At 43.6% G+C, this 19,800-nt stretch overlaps 1 protein-coding gene across 1 annotated transcript in view; it reads right to left on the bottom strand.

Annotated features, from left to right (window-relative positions):
- ABCD3 (ATP binding cassette subfamily D member 3) overlaps positions 1–19,800 on the bottom strand; it is a 1,370,685-nt gene that overhangs the window by 37,886 nt on the left and 1,312,999 nt on the right. The window contains exon 27 of the mRNA XM_044085690.1: positions 2,790–2,846. Within this exon, the coding sequence (XP_043941625.1) occupies positions 2,790–2,846 (57 nt within the window). The remainder of the gene's footprint in view (positions 1–2,789; positions 2,847–19,800) is intronic.

Raw genomic sequence — 19,800 nt, 5'->3', positions numbered from 1 at the left:
TGCTTAGATTTTTACTCTCTAACAATTTATCCATTCTAGGAGTTTCTTAATAAGCTGAGAACTGCTTCATATATCAAGGGGAAAGGTATTACGGAGAAGGAGATGTGACTGACTGACTAGAATCAGCTACTCTCAGGAGAGTGATGTGCGATACTGACTCTGGACCAAGTGGAATTCAACTGTCAATAGCAGAAAGATTTTATGCGCTATACTGTAAAAAAGTAAGTCTAGTTGAAATGTTTAAAGTTACACATGACAGTATACTTTATTCACAATACTATCCTACATGGTCCACCATTTAACAATGTTTGCACTGGGTAAGAATTTGGCTATATAACATGGCATTCTACAGGACCTACTATTTTCTCATAGCACCATAACCCTGTTTCACTTGACTTGCATGGAACAATTCAAATCAATTATTTAGGCAGTGATGCTTTTGCTCCTGCTTGCTTCAGAGGCACATGTTTAAGGCAAAGAGCAAGGAGGATATGGTAGAGAAGCTACAGTCCTTATCTGGTGATACTGTCATGCAGTGGAACACACTGAACAGCAAATTTAGAGACAGGATAAAGAAAGATTCAAATGAGATGTGAAAGGGGCAGGGACAAGTACACGTTAGCTTTGTGAAAATTTACTGATAGCTTCTGAAAGGTTATTTCAATGGCAGCTCCCCAAAGGCATTAGAGACCTTCGCAGGCAAGAATAATTTTTTTAGCATCAGGGACAAGTCAGGCACACTTGGGAGAGATGACATCAGTTTTACTGATTTTTAAAGCATTCTGTTAAGAGCTATACTCTAGGGAGCTGGATTTGGAAGCAAACAGAATTAAACAGGATACACTTTTTAAAGAGGGAACAAGCAAGGGAACTGAAGCAACTCTTTAGAAAGGGAGAAATAAACATTCTAACTGTGCAAAATTAGCAAGTTTAGATAGTTTACTACTGAACCTGTGGAGTATGGGGGAAGAGACCTGATGATGCAAATTTGAGAAAACTCGTTAATAAATTATGTGACGATAACAGGATCCCAAGTACATTGTGTGTGGCAATTACCACATGCCTAGAGATTGTTAGGCATTTCTCCTTTACACCTTTGCCTCACATCATCCCTGGCATGCAGTCATATCTGTACCATGCAAAATCTCAAGTGTTTTACTAAGTTTAAAATGGACATGGAGTACCTTTGGTTACCCCAATTCTGGATGATCATATAACCTCTTCTGAGATGGAGATGCAGATCTAGCAGAACATATGGTGTACCTTAGCATATTATACACAATATCGGATTTCCTGAAATGCAGACTAACTAGGAAAATTCCTCAGTTGCTAACTGACTTCTAAACTTGTACTTCCTAGTAGACTGAGTAAAATTGTGTAACCTCCTTGTTCTGATATCAAACAACTGCTTGGTTATCTGATCTTACCATGAAAGTTCTGAACTTTGCAATGAACTCCAGGGGCTGCATAGCTATCAACAGAGCCATCAACACCAGCAGGTTAATGTTCAAGTACTTCTCACAGGTGTTCTGCACCCTCTGGACCAGGACTGCCCTGAAACAAAATCCCAACCCAAAAATTGACACATTCACCATGAAAGGCCAAGAAGGAACTGGTGGATTAAACACCAATTATACCTACAGGACAGTAGAAAATGCCCATCAGTCCAAGGAGTGGAAGCAAAGGTACAAAACAAAAAGCAGTTCCAGGACGGAATGATGATTTCTACCAGTGAAAGCATCACTTATGGCAAAATCCTATGTATGTGCACCAAAATAAACCATGACTAGCATCAGTTCCAATAAGAACTATGAGCCACTTTTGCAGAACTACCCAGAAATACTGGTTTTGGAGTACTTTCTAGGGGAAGGAAGAATGACATAGGAGAGTGTCTAGCTCAGCCCCAGTATAGGAAATCTTCACTACATGTAGGGAGACTTCTCAGAGTCTGAAAATTAGCTTAATACCTGCAACCATTCCCAATTCCAAGTCAGGGCTACTGAAAGGGATGAGAGCGATCACCACTAACTTGTCATCAGGTATGAGCAAGCGCTTCAGAAGGCCTTTATACAGCAACACACCTGCCACCAACAGCACTCTTCTCACAAACCTCTATCCATACCAAGTCTTGGGGTACACACACTTAAATATCTGGTTTGTAAGAGACAAAGTAGCAGCACATGCTCTGGTTGCAATTAATATTCAAACTGATAACAGCTAGAATGCTACTGGAATTTGGTATGTGGGGAAATATGAATACATGTCTGGAAACAACACATTTTGTGTTAAAGTACAGCCCAGGATCTTCTATAACTAGACTACACAGTGAAGTTAAGTTGTTCAAAGATGAATCCCTGCAAAACAACTTCAGCAGTTTCTAAGCAGAAGGACAACAGTCTATCAAAAATTATCTCTCTCTCTCACTGACCATACATCAATTTTTTGGAACCAGAGTACAGTAGCCAGTTCTAATATCTGCAGCTAAGCCTAGCACTACTCAATAATCCAGTGCACTTATTTTGAGAAGTGTTCAGGTAACTGCTGACACTCATCTGTAGCCTGGCGAGAAAGAGGGTTATCAACAGTACAACTGGTCATAAAACTGTATTTTTGACAGTTATGTAAAATGGCTGTCCCACCACTTAACAAAAGTGTCTGGTAATAATGTTCAGTAACCATAAAAATGAATGAAAACAAATTAACATAAAACAGCACACATTAAGAAGGAACTTTGATTATCATATTTTATACCACAATAATAAATGAAGTTGATTAATAAGTCAACATACCTCATGATGTTTCCAAAGAGACTTCCTGTGAGACACTGTAAATAAAGTGATGCCAACCTGCAAAAAATGTAATAAAAATGATGTGTACATACTAAAACTGACAACAATGTTAAGCAACACATGTAAGAATCCTACAGTGGAAGGGCAACAATTTCACAATGGAGCTTTTTATCAACTTCACATTATGGTTCGTGCAAAACTGACGCTCAGTCCACATACTGCAGCAAAAAAGGAGTCCTTATCAAAATAACTGGTGATTTCACTGATCCAAGCCAGACCTGGAAGACCATAAGGAAATCACCACAACCTGGCAGACCCAAAAATGTCCTTGTACTTGATGACGGCATGGTGGGTAAACAGATACATACCTTTAATGCATGTTTGGGGGTCAAAATTATGGACATCTCACTAGATTACAAAGAATTAAGGCTAATTATTACATGGTCATTGTTTATGTTGGAGTGAGCAATTTAAGAATGCCCCCCCATCTTAGATATTCAACAGACAATGGTGGGTTTATTGAACATCCTAGCAGGCAAGAGAAAAAAAAATACATCTGCTTAGTGAAATTATGGGTGGCACTTCAATATCAAATTTTCCTTCAATCAGTGGTCAAGGACACTGAGTAGGGGAATTGGTGCCTGACTACTTACCACGAGACATCCAATTAGCCAGACTGCTTTGTAGCTAACAGGCTTCACATTTATCCCCAGAAAGAACAAGTACTAAATGGGACATTTTAAATTTTCATGGTGTTTTTTTCATCATCTTTAAATTGTGTGTGTTTGTGTGTGTGTATATATATATATATATATATATATATATATATATATATATATATATATATATATATATACACACACACACACACACACGTATATACATATACACACATCTATGCATCTATACATACATGCGTGTGTGTATATTATATATCCGTTTACTATCAAAATGTGGAATGGCACTTGGGTGAAACTGGGATAGTCAAATGCATCTTTTCCAGTTTCTGCAATGCTGATCTAGAAATGTTTGACTCCTCATTAGTGAATGGCAATGTGCATTTGCTAATGTGGGATCAACGTTCTGATAACAGATCTCACTACAGTGGGGGATCACGAAATTTATACTTTTCCTCATTGCAGTGCGATCTCGGAATTGGAATATAAAATATGCAGGGGGGTGTGGGGGGGATACAGTATTTTGACATTAGGACTTCTGGTGTTTGAATGTCGATTCAAGTGGTTACCATTTCCGACATTTTGGTAATTCTGTATCACCAAATTCAAAAAACAGATTTGATCAAAAGGTGGAAAACTGTTTTGATTTTCCACATTTTGATAGCAAATCTATATTAAATATAACTATATATTTATATAAATCATAGCTGAAAATAGCTTTGCCCAATTCCAGAAAAGCTTCAGCTATAAAAATGTGCGACTTAGCTTTCTCTGCTTAGAGAATGTTGGTATTTTGTCATTACTGAAACATGGTTTAAAAATCCACAATACAATATTGCACATTCAAGAGCATACCTCCTCTTTCAGTAATGCAGAGTCTGTGGGGCTAGATGGTGTTTCAAGCACTTTTCAAAAACAAAAACTAAAAGCCAGAAGCCAAGAAAACAACAAGGGTCTAGAGCTGTTCATATAATAATTAGTACAGTTGCACTTACCTAACTGTAGCTATTTGGGTTATATCCCAAGATGCAACAGTCAGCCACAGTCTCCAAAAGTCCCTGGCTCCCCTCCACACATGCATCAAGGCTACTGTGGCCTGAACCCTCAGAGAAACAGCAACCTAGGTGCTAATTACATCAGGACTTTCTTACTCCCCAAAGAGAGAGAGCCTACTCTTTCTGAAACCCCCAAAATTAGGGACATATAATTTTTCTCTCAATAAAGTGACTATACACAGAAAAAAAGGAGACACAGGGACATACCTTTCAACCTCTTAACATAAGAAATCTGGACAAAACCTATAATAATGGGGTGTTAAAGGCCCAAAAATAGGGACAGATTTTAAATATTGTTTTTAATAAATTTAGAAAGTTGCCAGAACAACAAGATTTGTGTTAGCATACATTTTCTGGAGGATATGAGGTCTGAAACTCAAATGTATGTCATTATTTAGTGACTTCAATTCTCCATGATTTGCCAGTTAAAGAAGTTATGTACTCACCATAATGTTTCATCTGAGTAGTTATACTTCATTTGTCTTCAACCTGTGGGTCCTCTAATCCACATCAGATCTGACACAGCCACATTTCCAGCTCCATGCACCTCCCCTTACCCATAATGTCCCATGTCTCCCTTCAGATCGAGTTTGCTGCCTAACAGGTATCAGACACCCGACCCAATGACACCTTATCCTCCAGCACAAAATGTCACAAAAGAACTTTAACCCTGACAGAACCAAAGATCCCAACGATAACCGTCTGGTACAAGAGACATGTCATATCCCAATGGATAAGGTTAGGGGGAAGGGGGGGGGCAGCTGAAGACAAATGAAGTAGAACTACTCAGATGGAATGTTATGTTGAGTACATAAATTCTTTATCTGAAGTAATTTACTTCATTTGTTCTTCAACCTGTGGGACACAGTCCCCAGCTTCCTAACTCTTGGGAGGCCCTCATGGAAGGATATTCTGGAGCACAACAGAGCCAAAAGATGCTCTACTCCTAGAGACCAAATCAAGTTTATAATGAGAAATAAAGGTGTGAGATGAGGCCCAAGTAGCATCTGAACAAATATCATCCAAAGAGACCCTAGACCAAAAGGCTGCTGAAGTAGCCATAGATCGGGTTGAATAAGCCTTCACTTTTCCTGGTAGAGACAAAACTCTATCTGAATAAGCCTGGCCAATGCATTGTGGAATCCAGCGAGCAATAGTTACTTTTGAAAAGTACAGTTGTGTACACTTACCATAAATGTAGATGTTAGAGTGTATCCACTGTTGCAGTCATTACATTTGGGTTATCTGCCTGCAGGTAGCCCTCAGCCGGCCTGAATATCAAAGTCTTGGATCCCTGCGTCGGATGCTGTCTCTTCTTCCATGACGTCAGGGGTATAAAGCATGCAGCTGAGGCCATTACATCAGTTTTTCTTGCCCCAGATGTCAGGTGCCCCCAAAATGGGAAGCAATTATATATAAGGTTACACCTCCAACAAAAAGCAAATACACCAGAAAGCCGAAATACACTAAACAAGAAGAAAGGTATAGCCAGGAGACGTCAGGGGGCTGGAGGGAGGGTAACCAGGACTGCAACAGTGAATACACTCAAACATCTATATTTATGGTAAGTGTACACAACTGTACTATGTTCTTCGTGTTTCACTGTTGCAGTCATTACACATTTGGGTAGATTCCCAAAGCTAAGGAAGGGAGGAGGAAGTTAGAGAGCATTATGACCAGCTATTAAGCCCTGCAAGACTGCAGTGGCAAAACCAGCTCTGGATTTAGAAAAAATAGCCAAGTGGTAATGCTTGGTGAAGGTATATACAGAGCTCCATGTAGCAGCTTCTAGAATGTACCTGGTAGGGACACCTCTGAGAAAGGCTGTAGAGGTAGATGCAGCCCTGGTGGAATGTGATCTTATCCCCCTGTGGGGTAGGTTTTCCATGGTGCTTACAACAGAAATGAATGCAATGGCCTATCCATTTAGAAATGGTTTGCTTTGAAATGGCCTTCTCCTCTGTCCCTGCAGCAAAGGCAACTAGCAACTGTTCAGTTTTTCTGAGAGGCTTAGTCCTGTCTAAATAAAATCCAGGTTGTCTGTGCATGTCCAAAGAGTGCAGTATTTGCTCTCCTTTGTTCTGTGGATTAGGAAAAAAGTTTGGCAAATGAATGGACTGATTAAGGGCCACACTGGATACAACCTTGGGCATAAAGGAAGGGTTGGTCCTGAGGAACACCCTGTCTGCATGGAAGATGATGAAGGGCTCCACTGCCATGAGGGCCTGTAATTCAGACACTCTTCTTGCTGAAGTGATGACTAGAAGGAAGGCTGTTTTCCAAGAAAGGAATTTCAAGTCTGCAGTTGCAGCTGGCTCAAAAGGAGGTAGAGTGAGCTTTTCCAATACAAAGTTAAGGTCCCAGGCTGGAGTAGGGGCTCTCCTAGGTGGTCTTAAATTTTTGGCCCCTCTGAGGAATTGTTTCAGCAGGGAGTGAGAGAAGAGGGGTGGCTCAGTATTATAATGTGCTGAAATGGCTGAGGCATGAATTTTAATTGATGAGAAGGAAAGGCCCTTGTGGAGCAACTCTGTTAAGTATTAAAGAATATGCGGTAAACTGGGCACTGTTGTGCCCATACCCAGAGTTTGACTCCAGGAACTGTATCTCTTCCACTTTTCAGCATAGGATTTTCTAGCACTAGGCCTCCTGCCTCCAAAATTGACATCTAGCACCTGCTTACTGAGGGATGCTAATGGAAAGTTCAGGGAATTAGCCTGCCTGCAAGGTTCAGGGTTTAAAGCTGGGGTTGCAGAATCTGGCCCTCCTGCTGGGACAGCAGGGAAGGGCTCTGAGGCAGGTGCCATGGTTCCAGCAGTGACATACTATGCAAGAGGGGGTACCAGTGCTGGCATGGCCATTCTGATGCAATCAGTATTCTCCTTGGTTTGTCCTGTTTGATCTTTAGCAGAACTTTCGAGAGGAGAGGCAGAGGGGGATAGGCATAAACTGAGAGGCTTTCCCAGGTGAAGGACAGGGCATCCACTTTCCAAGCTTGTCTGTGGGGAGTACTTGTGCAGAATTTGTCCAATTGGTAGTTCTGAGGGGAGGCAAACAGGTCCATCTCTGGGTTCCCCCATTTGTTCCTCAAAACGTTGAATATCTTTGGTTTCAGTTTCCACTCGTATGGGTCCATGAGATTTCTGCTTAGGTCGTCTGCCAGTGAATTTAGCTTGCCTGGCAGGAATTGAGCTTGTAGGTGCACTTGGTAGCTCAAGGCTGTGTTCCACAGAGCCATGGGTAATCTGCAGAGAGGGTACGAATGGGTTCCCCCCTGCTTGCTTATGTACCACATAACAGTGGTGTTTGTCTGTCTTTACCAATAATTGTCCTGGAAGAATGTGGTCCTTGAAGGCTGTCTGTACAACTAACATTTCTTTTTGACTGATATGCAGGTGCATTTGACTCTGATTCTATTTGCCCTGAATGCACTGCCCTGCCAAGTGAGCTCCCCCCATGCATAGTCTGATGCGTCTGTTGTTAGGGTTTGGGCGGCAGGGGGTAGAGCGAATGGCAGTCCCTTGTTGTGGTGGCAGGCCTCTGCCCACCAAAGGAACTCATACAAGGAATGATAGGCATCATTGATTCCAGGTCCTGAGAATGTTGACACCATAGGCTTTTTAGATACCATTGTAGTTTCCCTCATATGCAGTCTTGCATATGGAATTAGTAGAAAGCAAGAGGTCATGAACCCCAAGGGCTTGCAGGATTTTCCTTGCAGATAGCTGGGTATTTGTGACCAGTAGTTTAAAGTAGACGGTCAAACTTGTTTCTCTGGTGTGAGGTAAGCCATCTGGGAAGTTGTGTTCAAGCTTGCTCCCAGGAATGAAAATAAGTTGTAAGGAATCACCACGATGCTGAATAAAAACAATTTTAATGAGAACAAGCGCTTTCACGCACCCCTATGGCGCGCTTCATCAGGTTACATCAATCAAACAAATTCATCATATTTATACTCAAAATCCTTATGTAATTAAACAAATCAATTTAAAAAAAAAATATTAATCAATTTAAACAACCTAGAGTAAAACATTAAAATCACATTTAAAGCTGCAGTTCTCAATTGCAGATAAGTTCCTCATATCTATACAAAGCACAGCGACTAGCTACATTAACCATAAAATAATAGACACTTAACAAATATGTAATATTTGATATAATGGCAACATCTTAAAAATCACTTGGTATGGTGAGCAACAATAAATAAATATAAAGAATAATTACAGAATATCTAGAAATATCATATAAATTCAGCTATCATCCATTACTTAATTCATAACTTATCATGAGACTAGATAAAAGATTTTCTACATTATTACAACAAATATAACCAAATATATGAAAACCTATCTGGGAGTCAGAAACAATTAATAATAAATAATATATATCAAGGCTTAACATTATTTGTGTTCAAGAAGAGCGGGTCTAATACTAAGCGCTTGATTTAACCCAGGTTCAATGTGTGACCTAAGATTAAAAATCCATCTAAGTTCATATAATTCAAGTGTACCAATATTGTCACCTTCTCTCGGGTTACTATATACTATCTGTATGACCCTGAATTTAAAATGATGCTTCGGGTACAAATGACAATGCTTAGCTAATGCATTGCTAACATTCCCCTTCCTAATATCATAATCATGATTATACACACGATCCCTAAGCCTTCTTGATGTCATTCCTACATAATAGGCGTCACATAGATCACAGGTAGCCAAGTAAATCACATTTTTAGAGTCACATGTCGCATAAAAAGTAGGTGTAAAAGTTAGACTCAGACCAGGTACTGTGAAAGACTGCATTTTAGATATAAATCTGCACATGTTACAGTTGGTACATGGATATGTTCCTTTTTTAAAAAATGCCCTAATGTCCACCATGGACCTATCAAATTTGTCATTACATAGTAGTCTTTTCAAATTCAAGCTATTTTTGAATCTAAAAGTAGGTCTTCTGCCCACTATCTGGGCAACAATAGGATCTAATAACAAAATTTTCCAGTTGTTTATAATAATATTGGTAACTTGTTGAACATCATTGGTGTACTTAATACTAAAGGCCAATCGCGTACCCTGTTGATAAGCTTTTTTAAAATAATTACCACTACAGTTATTGGACGAGGCTCCCAATACCAGGGACATTTGGTCATCAACCAATTTGGATGGATACCCTCTATCAATAAAGTGTGTTCTTTGATGCTGCAGCTGCATCTCCATGTCTTCATGTTGATTACATAGGCGAACAGTTCTAATTAACTGCCCTCTGACTACATTACGAAAAATGTGTCGAGGGTGCATGCTATTATAATGGAGAATAGCATTTCTCCAACAAGGTTTTCTATATATAGAAGTAGTGATATTATTCAAAGAATCTTTGGAAATGGTAATATCCAAGAAACTGATAACATTGTATGACCACTCCAGCGTACATTTTAAAAAAGAAGTGGTGGATACCATATAGGTGACGAATTCTAATAATGAATCCATATCACTATTCCAAAACAATATAATATCATCGACAAAACGCCTATATAAAATAACATTTTTAAACCTGTCATTGTAGAAGATGAACCTCTTCTCCCACTGATACACCACTAGATTAGCATATGCATTAGCACAGGGAGTGCCCATGGCTACTCCCCATGTTTGTGCATATGCTTGATCCTGGAACAAAAACACATTGTTATTTAGCACCAAATCAAGGAGACTGCATATTAACATTTGGTTACCATTATCAAAAGTCCCATCTATATGTAGAAACTCTCTTATGGCTTCCAAGCCATAGTCATTGGGAATGCTTGTGAAAAGGTTTTTTATATCCATAGTAACTAATATGGTCTCACAGGCTATATTGGTTATAGTGGAGTGTGACTTCAAATCATCTAAAAGCCCATAAGAATCTTTCAAAATAGTCGGTACTGCCTTAATCAAGGGACCCAGCTTAGACTGTACGAATATAGAGGCATTTTCCATTACCCAGCGTGTGCCTGAAACTATTGGTCGTAATGGAGGGGGTGAGATGCCTTTGTGCATCTTCGGGAGACCCTTTATTATGGGTATCAAGGGATATTCAATTAACAGGAAATCATAGAGCTCCTTATCAATGCATCGACACATAAGAAGATCATATAGGCAGTCATGTACCTGCTTCACTATGGTCATGATTTCTTTCTTCCCTACAATCTTATAAGCTGTATCATTATCTAGCATCGATAGCATCAATTCAACATAAAAAGGGGTTTCCATTACCACCACCCCTCCACCTTTATCAGCTGGCTTAAAAGTGAGCTCACTATTATTTCGTAGATCATTAAGGCTTGATTTCAAGTCAGCATTTAGATTATAAAAGGTCCCTTTATGCTTATTCTCTCTATAATAGGTATAAAAGTCATTCTCACATGAGTGCACAAAACAGTCAATCGTGCTAGGCAATGGAGGTGTAAATAAACTTTTGTTTCTACATTTATTTACAGTTACAATAGGCTCATATACTCCAGTGTCATGAAACAGTACCTTTAAAGAGAGCATCCTGGCAAAGAGTCGTAGATCTATCAACGACTCAGAAATATCACTCCCCTGCGAGGGGATGAACGATAAACCTTTATTCAAGACTTCTTTTTCATCCGCTGTTAACTCCCGCGATGTCAAATTAAAGAATAACTGCTTCAATGTCTGTTCTTGCGTCTCGGTTCCGGTGTCTCGCCTGAAAACTTCCTTTTCCCCCGGCCTCGGCTCTCCGAGTGCGCTGTAGCCCTGGGTTTGTAGGGAAGTGGTAGCTGTAAAAAAGAAGAAGAGGTGGCGGTAGTAGTGGTACTACCTCCAATTTTCGGTCTCGCTCCCAAAGATGACGCTGGCAAAAGCCCTTGCTGGTTACACGGTGGAGTATGCTCCCAGGAATACAATTTGTTGGCAGGGTACTAGATGATATTTCTTTTCGTTTATGGTGTACCCCAGTGAGGTTAGTAGTTTCTTTACAAATGCCAGATGTTTTAATAGCATGTCCTGGCTTTCTGCCTGAATTAGACAATTGTCCAGATATGGGTATATTTGAATATTTCTTTGCCTGCAAAATGCAATGACTGGAGCTAGGCACTTTGTGAATACCCTGGGTGCAGTAGATAAGCCAAGGAAGTGCAGAGAACTGATGGTGCATGTAGCCTGCTCCGAAGCGTAGGTATTTCCTGCAAGGTTCCCTTACTGGAATGTGCAGGTAAGCTTCAAGTCCAAGGTTGCCAACCAGGCATCTTTGCCTAGCATGGGAAGCAACTGATGAAGAGTTAGCATTTTGAATTTTGGGATTACCAAAAAGGTGTTTAGAATAGAGAGGTCCAGGATAGGATGCCAGGAGCTGTATTTTCTGGGTACCAGGAAAAGTCTCGAGTAAAAACCTTGCCCACTTTCCTCTGCTGGGACAGGTTGAATAGCCCTGATACTTAGAAGAGAGAGAACCTGCTGTTGAGCCTCTGCCCACTGATTTGGGGGTAGGTCTGGCCAATCATTTGGGATTGGTAAGGTGTGGAAGTGGAATCTGTATCCTTGGGAAACTATATTTAAAACCCATTTGTCCTGGGTAATGAGTTCCCAGTTTTTTGCATGCAGGGCGATCTTTCCCCCTAAGGGAGCAGGCGGTTTAGCAGGGCTTAGAAGGTTTAAGGTTAAGTCATTCTGACAGTTTTCCATGGGGGGGGGGGTGCCTTACTACTTCCAACTTTGGAAGTGGGAGCTCCCCACTGCTTAGGCCTGAGAGTACCTTGAGACTGTAGCCTAGGTGGTCTGCTGTTCCTGGGTTTGGACTGAGAAGGCCTGGAAGAGGCAGGAAAGGACAAATTCTTAGAAGGCCAATGCCTACTAAATCTGGGAGGCTGTACTTGCAGGAAATCTTTTAACAGTTTGCATAGATTTAGATTTTTCCTCCATCTTAAGTACTACTACTGCTTTGTTGCCAAACAGGCGGTCTTGGTTTAAGGGAGCATCCAGTAATTTAGCTTTAACATGATCGGGCAAATTTTGCTCCTTAAGCCAAGCATGCCTTCTAAGAACAGACTCAGTGACAGCAGCCCTGAAAGATGCTTCTAAAGAGTCAAAACCACATTGCAAAGTATGTTTACCAACTTGTTCAGCAGAATGCATTAAATCCTGTAATTCTTTATTTTCAGCACAGTCAGGAATCATCATTTTCTGTTTAAGTAGTCCCATAATATGCTGCTGATACTTTAACATATGAAACTGGCAGTTTAAGGCCCTAATTGACCAATGTAGCAGAAGTGTATACCTTCTTACCCAATCTGTCCAAGGCCCTGGAATGTCTATCAGAGGGGTTAGGGTTTTTGGCAGTAGTAGCCTTAATGCCTTTAGGTCCCTGGGAAATGGTCTCTGGGTCTGCAGTAGGATTCTTGAAGAGGAACTTGTGAGAGTCAAGTACTCTAATACCGGTCAGGTTTCCTGGGAGCCGGAGGTAAAGTGTCTGGGGCCAGGCTAGATTCCAATCATCTACAATGTCCAGGACAGGAGGGATAGCTAAAGGCCTGTGTTGAGGTAGAAGTAAGAATTCCCTAAGCCTTTTTTTGGAGTCAGAGTAATCCTGGCTTTCCCAGCGGAAATGCTCCCTAAGAGTGTGCAAGGTTTCACCAAAAGAAAAATCTTCTGGAGGTGAAAGCAGAGGGTATGGAGTCCTCTGCATCAGAATCCTCATAGGTAGATAAGGGCAAATCCTGGTAATCAGAAGAGAAAGAAATTTCAGAATTCTGATCAGAAGAATCAGAAGGAAAATCAGTTCTAGGTCTCTTAGAGGAAAAGACTGGCTTCCCCTAATTAAAGTAATAAGGTCTTCAGCCATTCTAATCATTTGTTTTTTAGGCATATGGGCCTGACCATGCAGTTTGGATGTCGGTTTTCTAGGCGTGGGTGGAGTTTTAGGCAGTGAAGAAGAAGATGGCATCGGTTTGAAATGCAAGTCAGTAGGCCTGAATACACCCTCAGAAGCCGGTGCCTGCACAGCGGCTCCTGACCCATCCAAGGTAGAGACATCTGCAGGTTCCATGATCGAAGAAGCATCTCGCGACATACCGGACTCTGAATGGGTCTCAGTAGAGGCCTGTGAATCTGAAGTAGTGGGTATCAAGGGCTGCGAAAGCGCCTCACTGAGTACCAGCGACTAGCTTAACAGAAGTGTTGGCAGCTTTGGACCTATGCGGTCTGTCTCTGTCTTTATCTTTACGTTTTTTCAGAATGTGGGTAGTTGGATGGCTTACTGAAGCCATTTCTGGATAATTAAACAGAGTACCGAAATACTTTGATGCAAAAAAGAACTGATGACGAATAGTTTGAGAACTGAATAAGGCACAAAACCGACAGCAAGGGACGTCGTGGTCTGGGCCTAAGCAAAGAATGCAGTACGAATGAAAATCTTTATGAGGTATTTGCTTTCCACAGGTAATACAATTGTTAACTTTTACTCGCATGGGTTTAGAGCAAGAAAAAGGATCACCAACGGGGTACTTCGCTTTTTTGAAGACTTCGGTTCTGAAACTCGAAAATGAAAATTTCAGGAGTCAGCCGACTGGCACTTGCGAACTTATTCTGCTTCGGGCACCGCATGGCAAGAAAGACTGATGTAATGGCATTGGCTGCATGCTTTATACCCCTGACGACCCAATGTCATGGAAGAAGAGGCAGCATCCAATGCAGGGATCCAAGACTTTGATATTCAGGCCGGCTGAAGGCTACCTGCAGGCAGATAACCCAAATATAATGACTGCAACAGTGAAACACGAAGAACATCAGGTTTACCAAAGAAAAGCTTGGCATAGGATATAAAAAGCTGATTAGACGTGCAGAATGGTTTAGTCCTGTGAAGATAAAACCTCATCTACCTATGTAGATCCAGTAAATGTAATTTGTACTCCCCTTTGTTCTGGTAGTTAGGAAAAAATACTGGTAAATTAATGGTCTGATTAATATTGGCTTCTAGCTACCTTGGAAAGGAAGGGCGAGTTAGTGCGTAGCGACACTCTATCTTTATGAAAGATCATATCAGGGACTTTGATATAAAGAGCTTGAAGCTCCGAACACCCTTCTAGCAGACGTGATGGCAACCAAGAAGGCAGTTTTCCAGGTCAAAATTGTAGATCCACAGATGCTGCAGGCTCAAAGGGGGAGAAACCAATGCCTGCAAAAACATGGTGAGGTCCAACGGCAGAGTCGGGTCCATAACCTGGGGTCCAAGAAGAAAGGCACCTTTGAGAAAGGTTTTACATAATTTAGAGGAGGCCAATGAAGACATGTTTACCCAAACATGAAAATTAGAGATGGCTGCTAGTTGGACTTTCACTGTAGAACAAGCTCCCTGATGAAAAATGCTAGCCAGAAAATCTTAAACTGCCGAAAGTGAAGCAGTGAAAGGATCCAAAAACCTCTGAATGGCCCTTATAGAAAAACGTTTCCATTTACTACGATAAACTTTTCTGGTGGACGATTTCTGAGCAGCCACCAGAATAGACTTAACAGGAGATGACAGACCGGGAGTTCTAAGAATTATGGGAACCAGAGCAGCCAAGCAGTGAGCTTCAGACTGCCCAGATCTGGATGAGGGATCCCCGAGGGATGTGAGCAGATCCGGGACCAGATCCAAGGTCCATGTTGGAACATCTAGATGAGATCTGAGTAAGGAAAACCAAACCTGTCGAGGCCAGAATGGGGCGATAAGGATCACAGTGCTCCCCAGCCTTCGGGCTTTCTGTAGAAACTTTGACATAAGGGGAAGAGGAGGATATGCATAAAGAAGCCCAGGAGGCCAAGCATGAATCAAGCATCTCTGGGGACTTCCCCCGGCAGGGGGTTCAGAGTGAAAAACTCGCTGCATTTCACTTTGGAAGGAGATGCGAAGAGATTGCGGCAAGGACAACTCCACTCTAGGAAGATCTGTTCCCACTACTGAAGGCTTTAGAGACCACTCATAAGGCATCCGGATTGATCTGCTGAGCATGTCCGCTAGAATGTTGGACCGTCCCGGGATGTGAGTTGCCACCAGAAAGCGCCCGGTGGAGATCACACATTCGCACACTCTCATGGCCTTTCGACATAAGGAATAAGATCTGGTCCCCCTTGTTTGCTGACATACCAGACCACTGACATTTTCCGTCTGAATTGTAATCGTTTCCAGAGGAAGATGAGTATGGAGGGCCTGCAACGCAAGAAGAACCGCTCTCATCTCTACAACACTGATGTGCAGATAGGTCTTGGAAGGGGACCACATGTCTTGGACTGTCTTTTTTGAGCAGTGCCCCTCCCCCCAGTATGGAAGCGTCTGTGGTCACCGTGGTCTTGGGGAAAGGAGGTTGAAAAGGACGTCCATTAAGGAGATCCGGGGACTGAATCCACCACCAAAGGGAGTCCCTGCAGGCTTTTGAAATTCTCACTGGAAAAGACAATGGAAGGTCTAACAGTGACCACTGAACCACCAGTGTCCACTGCAGTACCCTCATATAAAGATGTGCCATAGGAAGAAGATTTATCGTTGCCGCCATGGAACCTAGAGCCCTTAACACTGCTTCAGATGTTGGTAAACGAGTCTGAAGAATGTGTAAGACATGTAACCTCAAGTTGCGTATCCTGTCTGACGTGAGGAACACAGTTTGCATGGTGTCCAGCCATGTCCCAATGAAATATAAAATCTGAGCTGGATGAAGAGCAGACTTGTTCATATTGATTGTAATGCTCACCTTGTTGGCTAAATGAAGAAAGGAGTCCCTGGCCTGACATAGAAGACGCTCTGAAGGGGCAGTAAAGAGCCAATCGTCCAGGTACGCAAAGACCTGAATACCCTGAAGCCTCAGGTAAGCCACTACTACCCGCCATTACCTTGGTGAACACCTGGGGGGCTGTGATGAGACCAAAGGGGAGGGCTCTAAATTGGTAATGATTGGCTCTCAGCTGGAAGTGAAGGAACCTCCGGGAGTGCCTGTCCATTCTGATGTGATAGTACGCATCCTGGAGGTCGATCGAGCACATCCAGTCTCTGGCCTGCAGACAGGGCAGGATAGATTGAATAGTGACCATCCGGAATTTTGTCTTGGTTACTGATTGGTTCAAAATGGACAGATCCAATATTGGCCTGAGGTCCCCTGTCTTTTTCGGCACTAAAACTAACCAGGAATAAACCCTGGATCCAGATTGGTATGGGAGGACTGGTTGGATGACTTGTTTTCTTATCAGTGTATCTACCTGCACTGCTGCCTCCTTTTGCTGTGAGGGTGGAACATCCGGGAGGGCTTTGTTGGATGGGGAGGATCCTTGAACGAACAAAATATCCCCTGGATATGGCTCACAACACCCACTGATCTGTAGTGATGGACTCCCATGCTAGTGGGTGTAGCGACAAGCGGCAACCGACTGCCTCCAGAGATGGACAGCCAGGCAACCCCTCAGTGCTGCTGCCCAGGTTTATCTGAGAACTGTTCTTGAGACCTGAAATTCTTAGGACCCCCTCTGCCTCTAGGGCAGCGTCTATCATATCCCCCTCTGCCTTTGAGGGAAGGCAAGTCCTGAGCGTCCCGGGAAAACGCCTGAGATTTGTGGAACCACATCTTCTTCTGGCCTTGTTGGTTCCTGGAAAAGGACCTTTGAGGCGGTGAGAAGTGGAACCCGATGGCAGACAGTGTGTCTTCCCATCCTTGTCGCTCTGGACCAAAGTCTCTCTAACAGTCTTCCCAAAAAGAGAAGAATCATCAAAAAGGGCATTGGTAAAAGACACCTTGAAGGACACTGAGAACTGACATAAGCGGAGTCAGGCGTGACGCCAGATGGCAATGCCTGACCCAGCCACCTGTGCAGCTCCCTCCATGGCATGGGAGAGCAAATTCATATACGTGTTGGCTACAGCTTTTAGGGTGGCCATTCGTGCATCGGACGTCTTCCTGTCCTCTGCCGACATGGATCCAAGGGTTGACTCCGTGGCTTCCTCGACCAGATCTCTCTCGAGTCGAATGACGTGTGCCATTGTAGTTCAACGCCCTCACACAGAAGGTCACTGAAGCATAAACTCGCTTCCCAAACGATCCAACGCTCTCGACTCTGTCAGGTGGATGGACTGTGGAACTCTCCTGGGTGAGTTCCTTCTTGGTGGCCACCGCCACCAGCATAGCATCTACAGGGGACCCCTTGTGCCAGTGTAACTTGTCTGAGGGGGGCTTAAGACCTTGTCCAGGTGCTTGGGTATTGGCTCTACGGTGTCCGGCTCCTTCCACACCCTAGATGCTATCAAATCCACAAGTGGATCGGCAGGAGGAGACACCCAAGAGGTAGATGGGCCCGAGTCAAATGCCTCCAGAAACTCTGACTCATCAGAGGTTGGTTTTGGGGAAGACCCCCCCCCCCTTGGCGAAGGATCTCCATGATGTCTCCAAAGGAGACATCCTCAAGGAATGATCTTGGGGAACCTTCCCCTTCATCCAGGTCTGTGCCTTTGGTGAGGGACTATGGAGGAGAGCCCAAGTACCTCCTTTTACATGTATGCTTGTGGGGGGGCTCCTCAGTGGGGCTATCTGGGGAGGTCTTGCAAGTGGGTTGATCCAAGGCTGGAACTTCCTGGGGCATTATGGCTACGGGTTTTCCCTGACAGGGCAAGATGATCAGAACCACACTCAAGGCCAGGGGGGTCTGGACAGACTCAGAAGATGAAATAGTCAGAGGCCTCGACCCTGCGAGAGCCCTCTCCACCACGTCGAATGCAGAGGGGGAACAGACCTCCTGGGCTGACTGAGCGGAAGCTGCTCCCCCCAGATCCAACCAGGAAACTGGGGCCGAGCCTCTGGGAGCCAAGACACTGAGGGAAATGCTTCTCTCTGACAAGCTCAGAGCAGAGAGCACCCCCTCAGATCTGACCCTGAGGCTGCAGCTCTGAGAACTCAGATCCGATCCAGTCTGATCGGACACACTCAAGCCACTGCCCAGCACTGAGGTACAGGATATCGCCGGCGCCAACACCTCGACTCCAATCGTCCTTGGATCCAATGACTTCGAAACCGCAGGTCGGATCAGAGAAGGAGTGCTAGGTCTAAATACTGTCTGGAAAGTGCCCACTCCAGAGGGAGACGGCCCCGGCAAGACCCCCAACTGGATTTGAGTGCGGATAAACCTCCACATCATCTTGTCCATGTCCGCCATCAGGCGGTGTGTAGAGTGGGAGGACACCGCCGAAGTAGGCCTGGAAAGCCGGTGGGGGGAAGGCCTAGGGGGCGACCGACTATCCTGTACTTCAGGCTCAGGTGAGAACCTAGGGAACCTGAGCTGAGGAGTCACTGGCCTGGAAACAGGCTTAATCTTCGCCGGGGAACTGGCCTCTGTCGAGCGGTCAGGGGATCACTTGCGAGCCCGGTTCTTCTTGGCTTTATCCCCTTCCCCGGGCCTCTTGGCAGGAGAGCGAGTCCCATAGGCTGAGGAAGGGGAAGACAAAGCAGCAGCTGCTGCTTTCCCAGCAGGAGAAGATGGGACCTCAGGAGGGGGCAACAGGTCCTTAATCAGTTTGACCAGCCTGTCCTTAACTGCCCTGGGATTAAACCCAGCGCAAATAAGACAGGGGGAATGGAGGTGAGCCACCCCCAAACAAACTAAGCACGGAGTGTGGCCATCCACCGGAGAAAGCTTATGGCCACACTCTGTGCACCTTTTGAAGCCTGGCTTCAGGCATCTGCCATGCCACAGCCAGCCCGACAGACACACTCACAGACAGACACACTCACAGACAGACACACTCACAGACAGACACACTCACAGACAGACACACTCACAGACAGACACACTCACAGACAGACACACTCACAGACAGACACACACAAAACCACGTGGAAAGAGAGGAGGGGAGGAAAGATAGTAAACCCTATGAACTACTCTTGCTACGGAGAACCCAGAGAAAGTATAGAAAAGGTTAGAAGAGAAGTTATAGAAAGAAAAGCCAAAAAAAGAACAATTACTGATCAAAAAACACTGCTAAACACTATGGAGCTTGGACCACGCTGCTTCCTCTTAGGGGGCAAACGGGATCTGGAGGGAGAAGGGAGACAGGGGGACATTATGATTAAGGGGAGGAGCATGGAGCTGTAGCTGAAAATGCGGCCGTGTTGGATCCGAGGACCCACAGGTTGAAGCACAAATAAAGTAAACTACCTCAGATCCAAAAGTTTTAAGAGTAACAGACCAAAAATATGAAGCAAAAAATATGAACATTCTGCAAAAATCTGGACAGTTGAGAGGTATGCAGAGAGAGGGTGCGACTACTGCAGTAGTG

This window comes from Protopterus annectens, chromosome 10.part0 (genome assembly GCF_019279795.1).
Source record: "Protopterus annectens isolate FY-2018-M chromosome 10.part0, PAN1.0, whole genome shotgun sequence".
In the NCBI taxonomy this organism is placed as follows: Eukaryota; Metazoa; Chordata; order Ceratodontiformes; family Protopteridae; genus Protopterus; species Protopterus annectens.
Note: the sequence above shows the minus strand (reverse complement) of the source record. Positions and strands in the feature narration are given on the sequence as shown.